Consider the following 22,680-nt stretch of genomic DNA (forward strand, 5'->3'; position numbering starts at 1 on the left):
CCTCCTCTGCCATGCCATATCTCAACTGCACCCATACCTCTCTTTGCTTCACCCTGGCACCTCTCTTCCCCATGCCTCTTAAGTATAAAGCTGGGGGACCAGATATGAAGTACTCCTGATCCTCGGCTCAGGAAGTTGCAGAATATCCCTGGACTCAATGATGAGTCTAGAGTGGAGAAAAATTTCAGATGCAGGCACATTCTGTACATCCACACTGTGATCCACAGACATGGAAGTCCACTGAATCATCAGCTAGCAACCTTTGCAATGGAAACCCAATATTTTGGCAAAAAAGACAACAGTGCATTAATTTTATTAAAATTCTGGATTTCATTTGTGATAAAGACTGGGTAAGTTGTTATGAGAATGTATGAGTTTTACCTTTATTTGTACAGGAAATTACACGACTCCAAGAGGAGAATGATAAGCTGAAGGCAAGACTGAAATCTATAGAAGCACAGGTAATGTGATTATCATTACGTGATCATTGACAACCAAGAATTGAAGAAATGTAAGACCAGTTTCCTTATTTCAAGATGTATGTTTCTTGAAGCATATGACTATTTTTAATTACTGAAATTTTAGGCCACAAATGCACTGGATGAAAAGTTCAAATTAGAGCGGGTTCTTAAGGATTTAGAAAAAGCCCAAGGGGACCAAGAGGTAAGCCAAGTTTAAAATTAGATGCCTGATATGCATTATTTTTCCAATACTCTACAAACAATCAGAAATATGTAATAGTGTTCTATTTGATACCTTGACCGACCATTGCACAAAGGGTTTATTGAATGGATGTATTCAATGTGTTTAATATTTGCTTAAGTCTTATAAGATACAATATGATTCGTGGAGTTGGAAGGGGAGTCTCTTGAGTTATCCTGACTGAAAAAGTTGTTTCTAGCTGTACTACTTGTTGTTTGGGAGACTTGTAAACTGTAGACTCCTTTATGGATTTGGCTGCAGCTGCAAAAATAGGGTTTGATTTTTAAAGGGACATCCTATCAAGGAATAGGAGGAGGCCATTCAACTCTTAGACTTGTTCTGCTATTTAGTTAGCTGTTTTGTATCTCAATTCCATTTACTTGACTTCATCCATTCTACTGAATATTATAATAAAACTCCCGCAAGCTTGGCTTTGAACATTTCAATTGACCTAACATCCACAGCATTTTGGGGAGAAAATCCCCTCAAATCGCTTTCTAATTCCACTCCTAAAAGCCTTGCTTTGATTTTGGCCTTTGTTACAAAGTAGTTGGAGTATAAAAGTGGGGAACTTTTGCTACACCTGTGCAAGGTGTTGGTGAGACCACAGTTGGAGTACTGGGTACTATTTTGGCTGCCTTAATTTACAGAGGGGCATATTTGCATTTGAGACATTTTGGAGAAGGTTCACTGGATTGATTCCTAGGACAGAGGGGTTGTGTTGTGAGTAAAGCTTGAGCAGGTTTGTCCAATGTTTATCCGTACCTAAGGCAATAGGAGGTGATCTTATTGAAACATACGTCCTAAGTCAGCTGGACAGGGTGGATGTTGAAAGGACATTTCCCCTTGTAAGGGAATCTAGAAATAATAATGTCAAATTAAGGGATACCTGTTTAAGATGTAGACAGGAGGAATTTCTTCTCAGAGTTATGAATCTTTAGAATTCAGTAACCCAGAGGGATGTGAAGGGTGAATCATTGAATTAATTCAAGCAGGAAAGTGGAGCTGAGGCCAAGATCAGATCAGTCACAATCTTCTTGAATGGCAGTGCAGACTTGAGAGGCAAATGGCCTTCCCCCTGTTTCTTATGCTCTTTTACCAAATATACTTGTAGCTCTTTTGAATTCCTGTTTGTGCCAACCTCTGATTCTAAAGGCTGTGGCTTTTCACCCACTTACATGTTTTCTAAAGAAAACAGGCTTTTGTGGTGTGGAGTTTCAATGCAACCATCATGACTGCATGGGAGGGCTGGTCAGGTGACCCTATGGTGTAGCATTTGGACCTCGTGCCACAAGATTTGCTGCAGCCTTGGCCAACCACACAGGATTGCCCAGCAGCACATGTTGTGGCCGCAACAACTCAGTTAATGGCAGGTGGGTATTGGGTTGGACTGCGCGGGTCAAGTGGCCAGATAAAGAACAAATAGACTTCAGTGTGGAGAAGTGTGAGGTGGTATATTTGCAGAGGATAAGCAGGAAACTTGCAATAAATGTATACTGAAAATTGTGGATACACAGAGGGATCCTCATACTTGCATCTGCAGATTCCTGAAAGTAGCAGGGCATGGACATTAGGTGATTATGAAGGCACATGCAGTGGCATGCAAAAGTTTGGGCACCCCTGATCAAAATTTCTGTTACTGTGAATAGCTAAGCGAGTGAAGGATGACCTGATTTCCAAAGGGAATAAAGTTAAAGATGACACATTTCTTTAATATTTTAAGGGAGATTAGTTTTTTATTTCCATCTTTTACAGTTTCAAAATAACAAGAAAGGAAAAGAGCCTGAAGCAAAAGTTTGGGCACCCTGCATGGTCAGTACTTAGTAACACCCCCTTTGGCAAGTATCACAGCTTGTAAACGCTTTCTGTAGCCAGCTAAGAGTCTTTCAATTCTTGTTTGGGGGATTTTCGCCCATTCTTCCTTGCAAAAGGCTTCTAGTTCTGTGAGATTCTTGGGCCGTCTTGCATGCACTGCTCTTTTGAGGTCTATCCACAGATTTTCGATGATATTTAGGTCAGGGGACTGTGAGGCCCATGGCAAAACCTCCAGCTTGTGCCTCTTGAGTCCATTGTGGATTTTGAGGTGTGGTTAGGATTGTTATCCTGTTGTAGAAGCCGTCCTCTTTTCGTCTTCAGCTTTTTTTTACAATGGTGCGATGTTTGCTTCCAGAGTTTGCTGGTATTTAATTGAATTCATTCTTCCCTCTGCCAGTGAAATGTTCCCCGTGCCACTGGCTGCAACACAAGCCCAAAGCATGATCGATCCACCCCTGTGCTTAACAGTTGGAGAGGTGTTCTTTTCATGAAATGCTGCACCCCTTTTTCTCCAAACATACCTCTGCTCATTGCGGCCAAAAAGTTCTATTTTAACTTCATCAGTCCACAGGACTTGTTTCCAAAATGCATCAGGCTTGTTTAGATGTTCCTTTGCAAACTTCTGACACTGAATTTTGTGGTGAGGATGCAGGAAAGGTTTTCTTCTGATGACTCTTCCAGGAAGGTCATATTTGTGCAGGTGTCGCTGCACAGTAGAACAGTGCACCGCCACTCCAGAGCCTGTTAAATCTTCCTGAAGGTCTTTTGCAGTCAAACGGGGGTTTTGATTTGCCTTTCTAGCAATCCTACGAGCAATTCTCTCAGAAAGTTTTCTTAGCCTTCCAGACCTCAACTTGACCGCCACCGTTCCTGTTAACTGCCATTTCTTAATTACATTACGAACTGAGGAAGCAGCTACCTGAAAACGCTTTGCTATGTTCTTATAGCCTCCTGTTGCTTTGTGGGCATCATTTATTTTAATTTTCAGAGAGCTAGGCAGCTGATTAGAGGAGCCCATGGCTGCTGATTGTTGGGACAAGGTTTGAGGAGTCAGGGTATTTATAAAGCTTTGAAATTTGCATCACCTGGCCTTTCCTAACGATGACTGTGAACAAGCCATAGCCCTAACAAGCTAATGAAGGTCTGAGGCCTTGGTAAAAGTTATCTGAGAGCTCAAATCTCTTGGGGTGCCCAAACTTTTGCATGGTGCTCCTTTCCTTTTTTCACTCTGAAATTGTACAAAACAAAAATAATACACTAATCTTGCTTAAAATGTTGAAAAGAATGTTTCATCTTTAACTTTCTGACTTTTGGAGGTCAGTTCATCTTCTACTCACTTAACTTTCCACAGTAGCAGAAATTTTGACCGGGGTGCCCAAACTTTTGCATGCCACTGTAGGATACTATCCTCTTGTTAGCCAGGAGAATAGCAGGGAGCTTCAGCTTAGGGTTCTCCACATTGTATCCCAAGAATAAGGAATGGGTTGTGGACAGCAATGCCAGCTTTCATTTCAAGCATGCATTTTTAAAAATATATATATATTTAGGAGAACTGCAAATGGTATTGGTATTGGTTTATTATTGTCACTTGTACTGAGGTACAGTGAAAAACTTGTCTTGCAAACCGATCATACAGGACAATTCATTACACAGTGCAGTTACATTGAGTTAGTACAGAGTGCATTGAGGTAGTACAGGTAAAAACAATAACAGTACAGAGTAAAGTTTCACAGCTACAGAGAAAGTGCATTGCAATAAGGTGCAAGGTCACAACAAGGTAGATCGTGAGGTCATAGTACCATTGTATAAGGGAACCATTCAATAGTCTTATCACAGTGGGTAGAAGCTGGCCTTAAGTCTGGTGGTACATGTCCTCAGGCTCCTGTACCTTCTACCCGATGGAAGAGGAGAGAAGAGAGAATGTCCCGAGTGGGTGGTGTCTTTGATTATGCTTGCTGCTTCACCAAGACAACGAGAGGTAAAGACAGAGTCCAAGGAGGGGAGGCTGGTGACCGTGATGCGCTGGGCTGTGTCCACAACTCTCTGCAGTTTCTTGCGGTACTGGGCAGAGCAGTTGCTGTACCAAGCCATGATACATCCAGATAGGATGCTTTCTGTGGTGCATCAGTAGAAGTTGGTGAGAATCAAAGGGGACAAACCAAATTTCTTTAGCCTCCTGAGGAAGTAGAGGCACTGGTGAGCTTCCTTGGCCGTGGCATCTACATGATTTGACCAGGACAGGCTGTTGGTGATGTTCATTCCCAGGAAGTTGAAGCTCTCAACCTTCTCTACCTCAGCACCATTGATGCAGACAGGTGCATGTACATCACCCCCTTTCCTTAAGTCAATGACCAGCTCTTTTGTTTTGTTGACATTGAGGGCAAGGTTGTTGTCATGACACCATTCCACTAAGCTCTGTACTCTTCCTGTACTCTGACTCATCGCTGTTTGAGATACAGCCTACAACGGTGGTATCATCTGCAAACTTGTAGATGGAGTTAGAGCAGAATCTGGCCACACAGTCATGAGTGTACAGGGAGTAGAGTAGACGGCTGAGGACACAGCCTCGTGGGGCACCAGTGTTGAGAATAATTGTGCCGGAGGTATTGCTGCCTATCCTCACAGATTGTGGTCTGTTTGTTAGAAAGTCAAGGATCCAGTTACAGAGGGATGTGTTGAGTCCTAGGTCTCGGAGTTTGGTGACAAGCTTGCTTGAAGGCAGAGCTGTAGTCAATAAACAATAGTCTAATAAATGCATATATTATTTAGATTTTTAAAAAAATATACATTAGTTAGGCCAAAAATAATATTTGACATCGGTAAGGGCATGAGCAAAATATCCAGAACGGAACAGTTTTATATACATTGTTGGGAGCAATGTATCAACACAAGTGGCAGCAGCAGGATTGTGATTCGTACTCAGGATTCAGAAGAGGACTTAAGACCTGGCTTGGAGATTCTCCCTATTTCAGTAAGTTAGTTTACAGACCATGCAAGTACTCCGGTTGGATACTGATGTAAAGATTATCTAATTATAGCTTATATTATTACTTAATGGAGTCTTTAGTACCGCAGACAGTGAGTTGGATCTTTTTTGAAGTTTCATTTTTCCACACTAAAGCTAAAGACCCAGACATTGATTCAACCACCGCCTACAGATGTTCAAGTGCCCACTTGTTATGTGCGAGTCTGTACTGTGAGATTTGTTTTAGGTTTAAGAAAATTAAAATACTTCACCCAAGAATTTGTTACAAAAGTGAATCACATTTTTGGCACATATCATCATAAATTTAAAAATATGAGCATACATTTTGTCCTCACACCAAGCAGAGATAGGATTTCTGTGTAGTAGCTGACAATGCACCATCAGGATATAGTGTTACACAATCCCTGGATTATCTCTCTTGCTGAGGTGAATGCCCTGGAGATTTACTGCCAGACAGATCTAACACTGTGACAGGCCCCAGAGACTAAAGCAATGAGACCCTGAAGATTGAGCTACGTAAGGCCCCAGAGACTAATCGGGGGGAGGCCTGACACGGTTCCTAGGTTATCATTCTGCCAAGGCAAGTGCCCTGGAGTCTGACCACCAGGCAGCCCTGACACTATGTGAGGCTCCGGAGATTAACTAGTGGGCAGGTTTGACGGTACTTGAGGCCTCATAGGCTGACCAGTGGACAGGCAAGCCACTGCAATAAACCCAGAGACTAACTTACGGATCAGCCTGACACCATGTGACTCCCAACAAACTAATCAGCAAGCAGGCCTGACACCATGATGGGTTGTGGAGACCAAGCTGTGGGAAGTCCTGGCACTGTGTGAGACTCCAGAGACTGACCAGTAGACAGGCCGGATATCACATGAGGTCCCAGAGACCAACCAGTGGGAGACCCCAATTCACATAGACCTTACCTCCCTGGAGACTGACCGTCAGAGAAACTGGCATTGCATGAGGTTCCAGTGTCAGGGGTGGCCCTACACCAACATCAGAAGAAATTGGGAATAACTTGCTCCTCCTGCCAGGTCAGCAGGAGGAGCAAGTTGATGTGGTACATTTGGAATTTCAGAAGACCTGAAATAAAATGCCACACAGGAGATTATTGAAGAAAATTAATGTGCATGAGATTGGGGATAGTGTACTGGCTTGGATTGAAAACTAGGTAATGAACAGGAAACAATGAGTAGACATAAATGAGTCATTTTTAGGTTGGGAGACTGTGACCAGTAGAATGCTGCTGGGGATCCCCCCGTTCATAATCTATATCTATGATTTAGATGAGGAGGGTAAGTGTAATATGTCTAGATTTGCTGATGTTACAAAGCTAGGTGGCAGTGTGGGCTTTGAGGAGGATATGGAGAGACCTCAAGAAGATATAGGCAGGTTAAGTGAATAGATGAGACTGTGGCAGATATAATGTGAAAAATGTGAAATAATCCACTTTGGTAGAAAAAAAAGCAGAGTGCTTTTAAATGATGGAGGATTAAAAAATATGGGTGTTCAGAGGGACCTGGGTGCTTTGTACACAATTCATTTGAAATTAAAATACAGCTACAGCAAGCAATTGGGAAGACAAAGCAGTATCTTGGGCTTTATTACAATAGATTTGAATAGAAGCAAAAATGCCCTGTTGCTCTCCTATCGGACCATGGTGACACTGCATCTGGAGAAGGATTATATTTGCAATTGAGGGAGTGTAACAAAGGTTCACCAGATGAATTCTTAGGGTGAGAGGATTTCTACTAAGGAGAGCTTAAGGAGACCGGGTCTATACTCTTCTGAGTTTAGAGGAATGAGAGGTGATCCCATTGAAACGTGCACTATTTTTACTGGGTATTTGCAGAGATGTTTCCCCTGGCTGGGTATCTAAAGCCAGGGATCACAGCTGGCTATTTAAGATGGATGTGAAGAATGTTTTTCACCTAAAGGCTAGAAAATATTTGGAATTTTCTACTTGAAGGCAATGAAAACTCATTAGTTGTGTATATTCAAGATAGAACTCAATAGATTCTTGGATATTAATGGAATCAAGGGATACAGGGTTAGTGCAAGCAAGTGGCACTGATGTAAAAGATGGTGTATGATTTTATTGAATGGTGGAGCAGGTGCAAGGGGCCAAATGGCCTTCTGCTATTTCCTTTGAGCAGGAGCACTCAAGTAGGTAGAATCGTGTATGGGTTTGCCATCAAGGAGACACTCCATATAAATAAAGATGTAATAACAATAACAGTAATAGTTAAGAAAATTAAGTCTTCCTACATCTGGTCTGCAGGCTCTGCTTTGGTGCATACAAGTAAACCAGGTCACTATGTGATGTAGGGCTCCTAAGTTCATCAAAGCTGCATGGTCATGTCATCAGACCTTGGTTTTGTGATGTTTGGGCTGGCCTGTGGATTTCCTGCCCCACCCCAGTACCTCTATGGCTTTACGAGAAAACTGACATCCATAATCAAAATCTACAAGACAGCCAAATTTCCTTTCAGATGAATCCTCCACAATACAGGACTATTGGGAATAAGAAATTTGTAAAACTCTAGTTAGACTACAGCTAATGTACTGAAAGTGGTTCTATTTAGCACTTTATGGGGAGTGATAGATTTATGAGAATGTTGCCAGGACTGCAGAATCATAGTTATGAGGAGGGATTGACTAGATTGTGGTTCTTTTCTTAGGAATAAGGATGCTGAGGGTTTACTTAACTGAGGTGTATAAGATTGTGAGGCTCCTTGATAGTAAAGTCCTATAATCCTCAACACAGAGGTCAATATTTGGGGCTGACAGGTTTAAAGTAATTGATAGATAAATTATTGGATAGATAAGAAATTATTTCAACCAGAATTAATTCTGGAACTCACTGCCTGAAATGGTGTTAGACACCAACTTTCATTGCATTTAAAAAAAATTACTGAGCAGTTGATAAGTTAGTCATAGAGCCATACAGCACAGAGACGCACACTTCAGCCCACCAAGTCTGTGCTGCCCACCAATCTCACACGGTTCCCATTTTATTATCTCCACATTCCCACTGACTTCCCCCAGATTCTTCCAGCCACTTAAACACTATGAGTAATTTACAGTGGCCAACTAAGTCTTTGGGATGTGGGAGGAAACCAGAGCACCCGAAGGAAACCCACAAAGAAAAAGGTAGAACATGCAAATTCCATGTGTACAATGCCAGGAGTCAGGATTGAACCTGGGTAGTTCTACTAGCTGCTCCACTTTGCACAATTACTGACAAAGAGCTGGGAAGTGGAATTGGGCTGAATAGCATTTGTTTTTAACTCGACAGGCAGAATGGTCTCCTCCTGTATCATAAATTACTATGATTCTGAGGTTTCAAATTTGGGAATCTATTCTTTGTTCTTATTGAAGCCTTGATAACGAGGTCCAAAAGGGAGGTTTTGGTGTTGCAGATACCAGTTGTTTTATTTTAAATTTTGAAACATTTGTTTTTACCACGTTACTAAAAAATAAGATATGTTTTTGTAAATGTTATCTTTGTCTATTGCATGTTTGTCCAGAGTCATATTTTAATTGAAATTTACTTACTTCCTGTTGCTTGCCTGAATGGTATTTTGGTATGTATTATTTAATAATCTCAGACCTCACTGAATTGCTTAGATGTATAAAAGCACACAATGGGTATAATAGTCAACTGCATTTAATTTTCTAATGGCCTTTTGTTGTATTACAGTACAAAAAAATTACAAGACGTTTTGATCTTTTTCTTAGTCCAAATTGAAAACACAGGAGGTTGCTGATCTTGAAGCAACATTGGCAACACTGAAGGCTGATTTTGAGAAGAGCCTGAACATGAGCAGTGAGAACCAGAAGAGTTTAGAAAATAATCTCATTGCCACCAAACATGATCTGCTAAAAGTACAGGAAGATCTCTTGTTAGCTGAGAAGGTTTGTATCATATATCTCTTCATTGAATAGAAATGAATAAATGCTCTTAAGAAATTAAGACTGATGCTAGCTACAGACAGAATAACATAAAAGCACTAAAGGCTAGCAAATGGAAGCAGTCTAGACCTGTGGGAGAAAGACAAAAAGCAAGTCTGCACTTGTGCTGCAGAATAACTGTGTTAGCAAAGGTGGAGAAAAGTTTTCATATCAGCATTGTAGATAATGGAAAAAACATATTAGTGATCCTGTTTGACAATATAGTGGATAATCCTTGTCTAAGGGAAATTGGCATCAAAGCAGACATAACTGAGATTAGGAAACTGGACTAAAGGTTACAGTCCAAAAGACAGAGAGAGAAACGAAGAGGGTTAGAACGTAGAACAGTACAGCACATGAACAGGCCCTTCAGCCCACGATGTTTGTGCCAACCATGATGCTAATATAAACTAATCCCATCTGCCTCCACATGGTCCATATCCCTCCATTCCCTACATGTTCATGTGTGTATTTAAATGCCTCTTAAATGTTGCTGTCGTATCTGCTTCCACTACTGCCCCTGGCAGCACATTCTAAGCACCTGTGTGTTAAACAAAAAAACTTTGCCTTGTAAATCTCCTCTCATTTAAACCTATGCCCTCTAGTATTTGACATGTCCAGTCTGGGAAAAAGACTCAGACTATATATCATAATTTTATAAACTTCCCTCAGGTTGCCCCTCAGCCTCTGACGCTCCAGAGAAAACAACCAAGTTTGTCCATCCTCTCCTTATAGTTAATACACTTCAATCCAGGCAACATCCTGATGAACCTCTGCACTCGAATTCAGGTTAAATTAGAAAAAAATTATGAGTAAAAGTAAAACTGTCCAACTGCAACGTACGCCTAGTTGGTTCAATACTGACCTTTTAGGGAAGTAATCCCATCCCTGACTTCCCTGGAACTGCACATGGCTCCAGTCCCACACAGAGATGAATTCTTAACTACACACTGGAGTGTCTAACAAGCAATTGTATGAATAATGTTCAGGACTTCTAGGGACAGTTAAAATATTGCTGGATTTGCCAGCAGTGCCCATTTCTAAGAATGCATGCATCTTTTCTTTAAGATAATAATAGTATCATTCAGGTGGTTCTGATACTGTGGGAAAGCCATTTGGCCCATTGTCCCAGTGCTAGCACTTTGGAAGAACAATTCCAATTGCCCTGTTTTGCTTTTTCCTTTTAGTTCTACAAATACTTCGTTTCCATTTATATATCCAATTTCCTTTTAAAATTCACAATTAAATCTGCTTACATTAACCTTTTAGTTAGTGGAAACCAGATGCATATAAATTGCTACATAAAAACATGTTATCCCTTTTAAGAGTTAAAGACCTTGATATGGATACGGGGATGCAATCCATAAGCAGCTCATGCTTCCACAGGAGCAATGGGTTGTTGCATGTGAGCAGTTAGCTGACCTCCATCAACAGAGAGATGTTGTATGTCAACAGATTACCTTCCTGTAGGAGCAAAAAGATGCCACAGATGAGCGGATTACTGTCCTACACAGGAAAAGATATGGTGCATTGGAACTAAGATATATCACAAGGGGTAACCTGACCAGCAAGGTCAGGCTATTGATTACCCCCTTTGCAAGGGCACCAAGTCATCTTTGAGGGAGCACATTCACCCAAGTCCCACAGCTAGTATCCAAGACTGCTCATTCAATTGGTCCTGGACAGAAGTCTGTAGCTGACCTATCTTGTGGATGTCTGTGCAGACACAAACTGAAAAGGAGCAGCTTTTCAGCAGACAGACCGCAGCCATATGGGGGACTTTTTTTACACAGCATTAGAGAGCCCTTGTCGTGCTATGTTAGAGGATGTCAAAACCCACATATAAGGCAGTGAAATAGGAAAAGCAGTAGGGTGTGATTTTAATAAAAATATTATGATTTTCAGTGTTTGTGTTATTTGACTTTCTGTTTCTAAATAATTCTGAACACACTGAGCTGAGTCCATTTAGAGCAAATAGCATGTTTCATTACACTGCTGTGGCACTGCCCTGCCTTGGCTAGAAAGGTTGCTGACACAGTGTTATTGATGGCGTCAACAGTGAGGCACCCATGGAATGGGTACATCAGGATACTAATCACTACAGAGGGACAAGGAGTTCTTGGAGTGCATGTCCACAGGTCCCTGAAGATCACAAGGCAGGTAAAGAAGTTAGTTAAGAGAACACAAGGCACACTTGCCTTTATCAGCTAAAGCATTGACTATAAGAGCCAGGAGATTGTATTGGAACTATATAAAGCATTAGATAGACCACAGTTGTAGTGGAAATTAACAAGGGTGTCACTGGGCTGGAGAATTATTGTTACGAGAAGGTACTGATTAGGCTGGGGCTGCTTTCTTTGAAATGAAGGAGGCAGAAGAGGGATTTAATCGAGGTGCACAAAATCATGAGAATCCTACAAAGGATGAACAGGATTGACCTCTCTCACTTGGCAGAGGGGTCAATAATAGAGTATAGCTTTAAATTATTGGTACAAGGATTTGAAGGGAGTTGAGGAAACATTTTTCATCTAAAGAGCAAGTGGGAGGTCTCAACTTTGTGTGAAAGAGTGGTGGAAACCGAAATTTTCATCACATTTAAAAAGTAACTGGAAGAGGACTTGAAATGCTGTACTGCATACAACTATAGTCAGAGAGCTGAGATATGGGGTAACCCTATTGGCTCCATCTTTGACCAGCAGAGGCACGATGGGCCAAGGATTCTATGAAATGGGTATCAATAGGAAATGCATGAAAGGGTCAGAGAGGCTCCTTATGGGATGTGAAAATATGAAGTAGAATTAATGAAGTTCACTAGATCACATTAAGACTAGGAAGCAGTTCTTCTTTGATGCATTTGAAAACAAAACATAGTTCTCACTGAGGATAAATTTAAAAATTGGCTTAGAGAAAAGCTATAAAACACCAGAAAAAAATGACAGTGGCTTCTGCTGCTTGTAAAATGATAGGCCAATTTAGAAGTGGGATAATGCTAAAGGAATCAAGAGATATGAAGAGCAGGCAGGAACGGTACTGAAGTGGATTATTGGGCATGATTGTGTTGAGTGGTCCAGACCAACTCCTGGTCCAACTTTCTGTGTTAAAGACAGAATTCTAGAATTCTATGGTCTTTTCCACGAAGAAAACTATTTTGTTGAGTAGCTGGGACTTTTGGCAGAGAATTTGTAGAATCATTGTTAAATATGATGAAACACCGGCACTGTATGAAACCCCGGCACTGTATGAAACCAGCATATATCACTCAGTTTCCTCAAATATTTTGTTTTGAAATTTTGGTTTAGGCGTATCTGATATCTTATTGCATCTATGCAAAACCTATTGGAAAAATCTTTGACATTGGTATTTAAAATTGGTGAAGTAATGGATTATGATTTTGGGTGTGTACTTGTAAAATCTGCAATTTTGTTAATACTTGCTGTTGCTCCCTCACTGCTAATGTAGCTCCTTGGCTACCACCATCTCACTCTGCCCCCAAGCAATATGTTGTGCTTTCAGTTCCCTGTTCCTATTGGAGATGACCTTCACAAAAATCAAAACGCAAAAGTTTCAGCCATGGTTGCCTAACAATTTGGATTGGAACGGGCAGCCTGCTATACCCTTGTCTGATTGGCTCTACTAAAAATGCAGTATAATGTTACAACTGTACAAATCATTGGTGAGACCACACCTGGAATATTGTGTACAGTTCTGGTCACCACACTATAAGAAGGATAGGTGATTGAGCTGGAGAGGGTGTAGAAAAGATTTACAAGGGATGTGGCCTGGACTGGAGGGGTTGAGTTAGAAGGAAATGGATTGGCTGAGACTTTTTCTTGGAGTGAAGGAGGCTGAAGGGAGATGTTATAGAGGTTTGTAGAATCATGAGGAGCATAGATAAGGTGGAAGGACGCAGTCTTTTTCCCATGGTAGGGAAGTCCAAAATCTAGGGGGCATCTGTTTAAAGTAAGAGGAGAAAGATTTAAAGGAGACCTGAGAGGCATGTTTTACACACAGAGGGTGGTGGGTGTATGGAACAAGCTATCAGAGGAAGTGGTAGAGACAGGTACAGTTACAATGTTTAAAAGACATTTGGATAGGTACATGGATAGAAAAGGCTTAGAGGGATAGGGCCCAAACCCAGACAAATTCAGGTAGATATCTTGGTTGGCATGGATGAGTTGGGCTGAAGAGCCTGCTTTCATGGTGTATAACTCTGTGACTCTATGATGGGCCAGCCAGTCTGTTATTACTTATTTCGTGTTTTGTGCCAATGTGGACTCTGCCCAGAGAAAACAGAGGCAGCTGCTCATCATTATAAAACAGCAAGCACTGACATAAAATATTTTCCTGTTTTATTAGAAAGCCTTGCTCAGTCTGGTATGTTGTGTTTGAGTGACAATTTATGTGCTACTCTTTTAATGAAATGTTAATTTGATTCACAGGAATTAGAGAAGAAGTTCCAGGAAACAGCTGCTTACCGCAACATGAAAGAATTATTAACAAAGAAGAATGAGCAAGTGAAGGAACTACGCAAACGTCTTTCACAGTAAGTTGACATCTGAAAATTTTTCTTATCTATCCAGATTTATAAGGGTAGCAATTCTTCACTATATTCCACAGTACAGTTTGAACTTGGAAGGCCATTTAGCTATTTTTATTCAGATGTTCAATAATACTGTAAATCCTTCCATTTTAGTATCTAATTATTTCTTCAATGATATTTGAGTTTGCCTTCACCATTTTATCTGGAAGTAAGTACCAAAAATTGAGCAATTTTTGGGTAAGGCTGTACTCTTTTAGTTAAGTAGCTCTATTCCTTGTATTCCTTTTGTCAGAGTAGGAAAAATTTTGATGAGAATGCAGATGAAGTCAATAGAATAAGCATTGCTTCCACATCATATATGTGGTTTTGCAGAAGATTAAATGATTTAATTGCAGTTTTTAAGATAAAAACCACTGTTCAAATGCCTTCTCATTACAACTGTACCACTTGCCCACTCTCAATGAAGCAATCTTATCAAGCCCCTCTCCCAGCACAGTGCACTCTGCTATAATCAGCACAGCTTTCAAAGGTGAACACGAAATCAGGCTCAACACTCTACTGCAGTGGCAAGGGAATTCTGCATGGTCAGTTGTTCAGCAGCAAGGGAGTAGCATACTGTCAGATAAGTAGGCTTTCACTTGAGGCATTAAACTAAAGTCCTGCCAACTCACTTGAGTTGAGTTAAAAGATTCCATGGCACTATTTGGTATTGGTATTGGTATTTGTACTGGTATTGGTATTGGTTTATTATTGTCACTTGTACCGAGGTACATTGAAAACCTTGTCTTGCATACCAATCGTACAGATCAATTCATTACACAGTGCAGTTACATTGGGTTAGTACAGAGTGCATTGAGGTAGTACAAAGTGCATTGATGTAGTTCAGGTAGAAACCAGTAACAGTACAGAGTAAAGTGTCACAGCTACAGAGAAAGTGCAGTGCAATAAAGTGCAAGGTCACAACAAGGTAGATCGTGAGGTCAGAGTCCATCTCATTGTATAAGGGAACCATTCAATAGTCTTATCACAGTGGGGTAGAAGCTGTCCTTAATTCTGGTGTTACTTGCCCTCAGGCTCCTGTATCTTCTTTCCAATGGAAGAGGAGAGAAGAGAGAATGACCTGGGAGGGTGGGGTATTTGATTATGCTGGCTGCTTCACCAAGACAGCGAGAGGTAAAGACAGAGTCCAAGGAGGGGAGGCTGGTGTCTGTGATGCTCTGGGCTGTCCCCACAACTCTCTGCAGTTTCTTGCGGTCCTGGGCAGAGCAGTTGCCGTACCAAGCCGTGATACATCCAGATAGGATGCTTTCTATGGTGCATCGATAAAAGTTGGTGAGAGACAAAGGGGACAAACCAAATTTCTTTAGCCTCCTGAGGAGCAGGGGTTATCCATGGTATCCTGCCTATTAGTTATTCACAATGAATATCACTAAAAACAGATTACCTGACCATTATTGGGTTGCCATTTGTGGGACTTCACTGTTTGCAAATTGACTTTTATTTCCCAATTATAATAGTGGCTTTTTTAAAAGTTCTTCATTGCATATAAAGCATTTTGGGATGTCATGAAAAGTACTATTAAATGTAAATTGCTAGTGGAGACCAACACAGTGAATCCCCCAGCCTCCGGTTGAGAAGGGACAAAATGGAAAATCTATCTACATGTGACACAAGGTTTTATTTATACCTGGCTCCACCTATCGCTTCCCAGCTCTTGCTCCACCCCTGCCCCTCGCCTCTTTATACTGGCTATCTCCCCTCTACTCTTTAGTCCAGATGAAGGGTCTCAACCTGAAATGTCGACTGTCCACTTCCCTCCACAGATGCTGCCCAACCTGCTGAGTTCCTCCAGCATTTTGTTTGTTGTTCCAATTCCAGCATCTGCAGTCTCTTGTGTCTCCTCTTTGCTTATACCTAGTCCACCTTTTTTCTTCCTGCTCTCCCACATCCTGCACACTTGGCATATCAATCTCCAGTTGCCTCCTACTTACTTCCCTCCCTCTGCTCTTACTGTCAAACCCTTAACTCCTGCCTCATGCTCATTTCACTTCCTCAGAATGCATAAGCTGTGTAGTCATTGGAGGAAGCAAACAAGATTGATCATGAAGATACATTATCACTTTATGTGACACTTAGAGCCACAGATTTAGATATTAATACCACTGGTGGTCCATGTCGGACTGGAAACTTAATAGCACTGCCTACATAAATACTGTGGCGATGAAAGTAGGTGAGTATTCTGTGACGGGGACTGACCAACTCACTCTCCACTTGAGGAAAAGAATGACTTTTTATTAGCATTTTCCCTCCCGATCAGGACATTCCAAAGAGCTTTACAACCAACAAAGTATTTTGAAGCATAGTTTCTGTTATAACATAGGAAATGTGACAACCCATTTATGTACAGCAAGCTCTCACAAAAAGCAATGTGATAATGGCCAGATAAACAGCTTTGGAAAAGTTGATTGAGGTATAAAGGTCAGTTCACCAGGGATAACACCCATTCTCTCTTCAAAATTATACCATGGTTGTCTTTTGCATCCATTTGAAAAGAAGGCCTCTGTTTAATGTCTCTTCCTGAAGATCCTGGGTATTGCACTGGAATGTAAGTGTACCTTTCTTTGCTCAAGTCTATGTATCCAAAGAACGATGAAAATGTAGAATTCACCACTACATGGTGGTTGAAATGAATAACATAACCATATTTAAGAGGAGACTAGACAAACATGAGAGGGAAAGAAAATAGAAGGTTGCACTGATAGATTTAGACGAAAAAACAAATAAAACTGCAGATACTGGAATTGGAAACAAAACCAGAAATGTTGGAAGAACTCCACCTGCCAAGCAGCACTTGAGGAAAGAGAAATTATTTAATGTTTGGGGTCAGGGACTCTTCCTCAGATCTGGAGGAAGAGTGGAGGATTGAAAACAAAAGACCTCATGGAAATAGGTTCAAACAGATCAGATGATAAGGAGCATGAGTACTGACCATTAGCAAGGCATTTTAAAGAAACAGAATGAGAAAGGGGATAAGCATGATAATGGGAAACAATGAGAGAGTAGTTTACCTGAAGTTAGAAAATTCCAGAAGGTTGCAAAGTGCCCAGTTGGAAGACAAGATATTGTTCTTCTAGGTTATGTTGGGCCTCATTATGGCAGTGGAGGGAGCAGAAGTGGGACTGAGAATTAAAGTGGCAACAAGAAGCTCAGAATCACCCCAACAGACTGAATGCAGGTGCTCTGCAAAGCGATCACCCAATCTTGCTTTGAAAACTGCAACCCCTCCACTCTTCCCCCAGTTCTGAGGCAGGGTCCTTGATCCAAAATTTTCTCTTTCCACAGAAGCTGCCTGATTGGCTGAGTTCTTCCAGTATTTTTGTGTTTGTTTTAGATGAGAAAAGATGGGAAGAGGCCTTGAGGAAAGCATAGACACCAGCATGGAGTGGTTGGGCCTGTTCTGTGCTGCTCTACACAATGTAGTCTCTGGAATGTGGATTCTGTGGGATTTGAACAGATCCATCTGAACCAGGTCCAAAGTGCCACCAACTGAGCCAGTGCAGTTTCAACAACAAACAAAAGCTTAGCGTCATCGTGACATCCCATCACCTCCTGAAACATTTGCACCCTTCACCAGTGGCTTACGTAGCTGCAGTCTTGTATTTACAAAATCCACTGCACTAAAACATGCAAGCAGGACCCAAAGGAGAGTAGTGCATGGGGTTCTAGCCACACGGTCAGTGTTGATTGGTATAATGAAAGCATATGGAATACCTATCATGTATAATTAGGGCAATCTAATATAAAACAAAGAGAACCATAGTGCCTTTGACCTAAACCTTGATTTGACTCATCACCTGTCATCCTTCACCCCCTCCTTGGTCCACCTATCACCTCCCCTCCCCTCTTTATACTGACTATCTTCCCTCTGCACTCTCCATCCTGATGCAGGATCTCAACCCGAAACAATGAGAATTCCTTTCCCCCCCACAGATGCTGCTTGTCCCACTGAGTTCCTCCAGCAGTTTGTTTTTTGCTCTGGATTAGACTCAGTCTCTGGTAGCATTCCCATTTCTGGTCCTGCCACTTGGCGGGAATAGAGGTCAAGAGGAGAGCTATCAGATTAATACCTTGTGCAAAAGAAAACACTTATTTACTATGTATAGGTCAGTGAGATAAGTACTTTTGAAAACTATACCAGGAAGATTTGATTTAAATAGTTAAAGTAAGGAGCCGGCTAGATCTCGTACATCAGGACAGATTATTTAATTTGGATAAATTAGGGAGAAGATGGGGTCATAAGTTATATAAGGATAGAACTACTTTAATATTGAGATGAGAGCTACTGCTCTTGACATTAAGTCAGCATTGAACAGACTGTGGCATTAAGGAGCCCTGGTAAAATTTAATTAGATGGAAATCAGAGAAAATGTCATCCACTGGCTGATGCTTGCACAAAGAAAGAAAGTTGTGATGATTAAGGGCAATCAACAGGCCTCATTCATGCTGCAAGGGCAATTCTAGGCCCAACCATTTTCAAAAGCTTCATTAATAACTTTTCTTCCTTTACGATGTCAAGGATGGGGCTGTTTGCTGATGATTGTCACATCTTTAATTACATTAATGACTCAAATAATAATCAGCCTATATCAATATGCAGCAAAATCTAGACATTACTAAGGTATGGCTGATAATTGATAAATAACGTTTACCTCACACAGTTACAAGGCACTAACAAGGGAGAATGTAACCGTCTATCCTTGACATTCATTGATATTGTCATGCTGAATCCCTACCTGTAACATCATGGATTGACTGTTGACCAGAAACTTAACTGGGTCAGCCACGTAAATGCTGTGCTTCAAGAGGAGGTCAGAGATTGGGTATTATGTGGTGAGTGATTCACCTCCTGACTCCCTAAAGCCTGTAAGGGAAATGTCAGGACTTTGATGGAAGACTGTCCATTTGACTGGATGAGTGCAGCTCCAACACCACTTGTCAAGCTTGACATCATCCAGGACAAAGCAGGCCACTTAATTGGTACCACATTCACCACCCTACCATTATGCTCATTACAAGCACACAGTGGTTGCAAAATGATCTGCAGCAACATACCTAGGCTTCTCCAAATCCATGAATGCTACCATCTAAAAGGACAAGGGGAGCTAGCATGTGGGAATGTCGCCTCATGGGTGGAGGTGGGGGTTGCTCTGTGCAAGCTACATATTATCCTGACTTGGAAATATATTGATGTTCCTTAGTCATAGTTGGGCCTAAATCTTGGGACTATTATCTAATGGCATTGTTGGAGAACCTTTAAAAGAAATGCAGCAGTTCAAGTAAGCAACACAAACTGCTCCAAAGCCTTTACAGATAAGATAGTGCCAGCAATGCCCACATCCAATAAATAAAATTCATTAACTTCTTTCATGGTTTGATCTTTGTAATGGATAACTAGCTCATCTAATAGGTGCAGATTTGCTGCAAATGTTTAAGAAGGATGGTGACTGTAAAAAGCTACATTCAAAGATTAGGTGGGATACTGGATGATGTGCTACCTGTTTACTGTTAACTCCTGGAATTCATTTGTGATCACTCTTATGGTGAAATGGGGTGGGGGAAGGAAGGTGTGAAGAGAGGAACAATGGTCAGCAGGAATTTCCCCACAATTCTTGTTCCCTGGAAGTGGCTGGATTGATTTTTAGAGTCATACTGTACAGTAGGGAACCTAGCTGGCCGTCATGTGCCTTCCACAGTTTGGCCAATAGCCTTCTAAGCCAAGACCTTGTTAATGTTATTTGTTACTCTCGTATTATTGGTGAGGGTGCTCAATATCCTTTCATAACAACCTTGACAGACCAGTTGTCTTTTTCTGATTTTCCTTTTTAAAGATATGTTTGAGTCTTTTGTGTTGAGTACTAAAAGCAAAGAGCACATTACCTCATAATTAAAACGTATAGGTTCCAAGTTATAAATCTTCAATTATATCTTAAATCGGTAACAATAGTTTTAAAAATAACCTCTTGGGATATTTAGGGTATGTACTTTTAATTTCCTGGTGTTTTTATCCTGAAAGTAGAACACTAACTGTGTGCTTAATACTTTTAGGTATGAAGCAGAAGACTAAAGACATTTTGGATTCTTGTCAAGGTGCTTTGGAAAATAAATTTTAATTAGCTGCTTTTTCATGTTTGGGGGATTTTATTTAGAATTGTTTCTTCTAACATTTTTGCTTTAAATTAAAAACTGTTACATATATTTTAATGTCTTCGGTCCTTATAATTTTCTTGTAATCAGTTTCATTTCTAGGTGCATGCATGTTAGTGATGCTGCAACCAATAATCATGAATTACTAGTCACTTCTATTGACGCAACAGATGGACAGAGAGTACCATCATAAAGATTAAATCAAAACAATGAATTACCCCATCATATATGCTTGAGTGAATGAACTTGCATATATACAGCACCTTATTATGTTCTCAGACAGACAGATTAGTTTATATCCAATAAGTCTACCTGAAGTGCAGGCACTTACGTAATTGAGAGAAACTGAAGAGCCATTTTTTTCATGTTGACACTTGTGGGAATTTCATGGTCATGATTTCACAGTCATAACTTAATTATGATTACCATTTAGAGCATAGTGATTAAATGTGATATTGCCAAGTCTTTTACAATACTTTTAATTGCAGAACCAGCTTCACAGAAAGAAACCTTCTTTGAGATGAACATCTTTGCCAGTATATTATTTTGTCATGCATTGAGTGGCTAAGAGCTTTTAGGAGATATTATTAAAGCCTTTTTTTTCCCATCAGTTATGTAGACTTTAGAGCTAGTACCATATTTCTTTTGAAATTCAGTGCAATTTGCTGTGAAATATTGTCACACCTCTAAATAATAAATATATTTCTGGTTTGAAAGTTGGCACTTACATTGGTCTTTGTATTCATCTATGAAGACTAAAATATATTAAAAAGTTAATTTTCTGAGCTGCTTTGTTATTGTTTCAGTACTAGGTAATAGTGCGCTTCATCCTACTGAATCAATGAAAGGGTGTTGATTCATAGTGCAATATTATTTATAAATAATGTACTATTTATAACACACATATAGCAACTGCATTCTACTCTTGTCAGAACACAAATTTACAATAACAGGAACTTTTTATGTACTTGCTGCTTTAGAGAATATCCCTCAAATTGTCTACCGTCACATGACTCCCAACCCTTTTTTCTCAACTAGTTGTGCATTGAATCTACAGGCTTCAGAATTAATTCTTTGCACACTGCAGTAGCTTGACCGTCCTCATTTTTCACTTCCATGCTTTGTAAATCAATCTGAATAAATTGTCTGACAAAATCAGGTCTAAATTTTGGAACCTCCACCAGTCTTAACCTCATAATTTAAATTCTTGATCTTCCTTTTTGTTCTCCTTCCAACAGATTCAGGACTTGTTGACTTTAACCTCTAGATTTATTCCTTCATTCTACCATGTACCACTGTTTCATTCAAATGAGACGTGTTGGGAGTGAGGATGAAATGATAATTAGAATCTCCCTGGGGCCAAATTAGCTACAGAATCTTATGGAAACACAAGAGACTGTAGATGCTGGAATCTGGAGCAACACACAAAACACTGGAAGAACTCAGCAGGTCCATAGATGCTGCCTGATCTATCCTGACATCCTTAGGTCCCTTATTCTGACATCTGAACTATGTGGGCTCACAGTTCTACAGTGCACTGTCTGATAATTGATCTGTCAAACCCTGTTATTTAGTGGGATCTGGAGATGGAAGGTATCACTTGGTGCCCTCCCTCTCTTCTGCCCTTGACAATTCAGCAGAGCAACTGTCCTGCTGGCCACTCTATGCTGTATTTCCATTTGAGATTGGTGGATTAGAAAGGTTTAAATCCCCACAGAAGGAAGAGAACTCGGAATCAGATCAGGTTTATTATCACTATCTTATATGACATGAAATTTGTTGTTTTGTGGCAACAGTACAGTGCAAAGACATAAAATTACTATAAATTACAAAATAAATAGTGCAAAAAAAGGAATAACGAGGTAGTGCCACATTGAGGGCAGACGCAGGTTGAAAGAAAACACCTCATATTCCGCCTTGGTAGCCTCCAACCTGACAGCCTCAACATCGATTTCTCTAACTTCCAGTAACCCCCCTCCCCTTTTTTCCTCCCTCCCCCCCCTTTGTCTTCCCTCATTCCTGTGGCCCCCTCACCCCTTCTCTTTCCCTTTCCCCCACCCTCATGACCTGCCCATCTATTCCCCACCTCCTTCCCTTTATTCCATGGTCCACTGCCCTCTCCTACCAGATTCCTTCTTCTTCAGCCTTTGCCTCTTCTACCTTTCACCTCTCAGCTTCTTACACCCCCCCCCCACCTACTTCCCCCTCTCACCTGCCAGCCTGTGCCACTCCCCCTCCCCTGACTTTCTTATTCTGGCTTCTGCCCTCCTCCTTTCCAGTTCTGATGAAGGGTCTTGACCTTTAACATTGACTGTTTATTTCCCTCCATAGATGCTGCCTGACCTGCTGAGTTCCTCCAGCATTTTGTGTGTGTTGCTTCAGATTCCAGCATCGTAGCATAGCATTCATGGGTTCATGGACTGTTCAGAAATCTGATGGCAGAGGGGAAGAAGCTGTTCCTAAATCATTGAGTGTG

At 40.8% G+C, this 22,680-nt stretch overlaps 1 protein-coding gene across 4 annotated transcripts in view; it reads left to right on the top strand.

Annotated features, from left to right (window-relative positions):
- lztfl1 (leucine zipper transcription factor-like 1) overlaps nucleotides 1-20,987 on the top strand; it is a 55,194-nt gene extending 34,207 nt beyond the window's left edge. The window contains exons 6-11 of one of the 4 annotated variants that reach the window (XM_052016208.1): nucleotides 396-461; nucleotides 586-663; nucleotides 9,248-9,424; nucleotides 13,900-14,003; nucleotides 20,106-20,147; nucleotides 20,693-20,925. In XM_052016208.1, the coding sequence (XP_051872168.1) occupies nucleotides 396-461; nucleotides 586-663; nucleotides 9,248-9,424; nucleotides 13,900-14,003; nucleotides 20,106-20,124 (444 nt within the window). In that variant the 3' untranslated portion in view covers nucleotides 20,125-20,147; nucleotides 20,693-20,925. Of the gene's footprint in view, nucleotides 1-395; nucleotides 462-585; nucleotides 664-9,247; nucleotides 9,425-13,899; nucleotides 14,004-20,105 lie in introns of all 4 variants that reach the window. The other 3 variants (XM_052016207.1, XM_052016211.1, XM_052016209.1) reach the window with 3 other exon arrangements.
- Nucleotides 20,988-22,680: the final 1,693 nt, after the last annotated feature.

The sequence above is a fragment of the Pristis pectinata genome, chromosome 5 (genome assembly GCF_009764475.1).
Source record: "Pristis pectinata isolate sPriPec2 chromosome 5, sPriPec2.1.pri, whole genome shotgun sequence".
In the NCBI taxonomy this organism is placed as follows: domain Eukaryota; kingdom Metazoa; phylum Chordata; class Chondrichthyes; order Rhinopristiformes; family Pristidae; genus Pristis; species Pristis pectinata.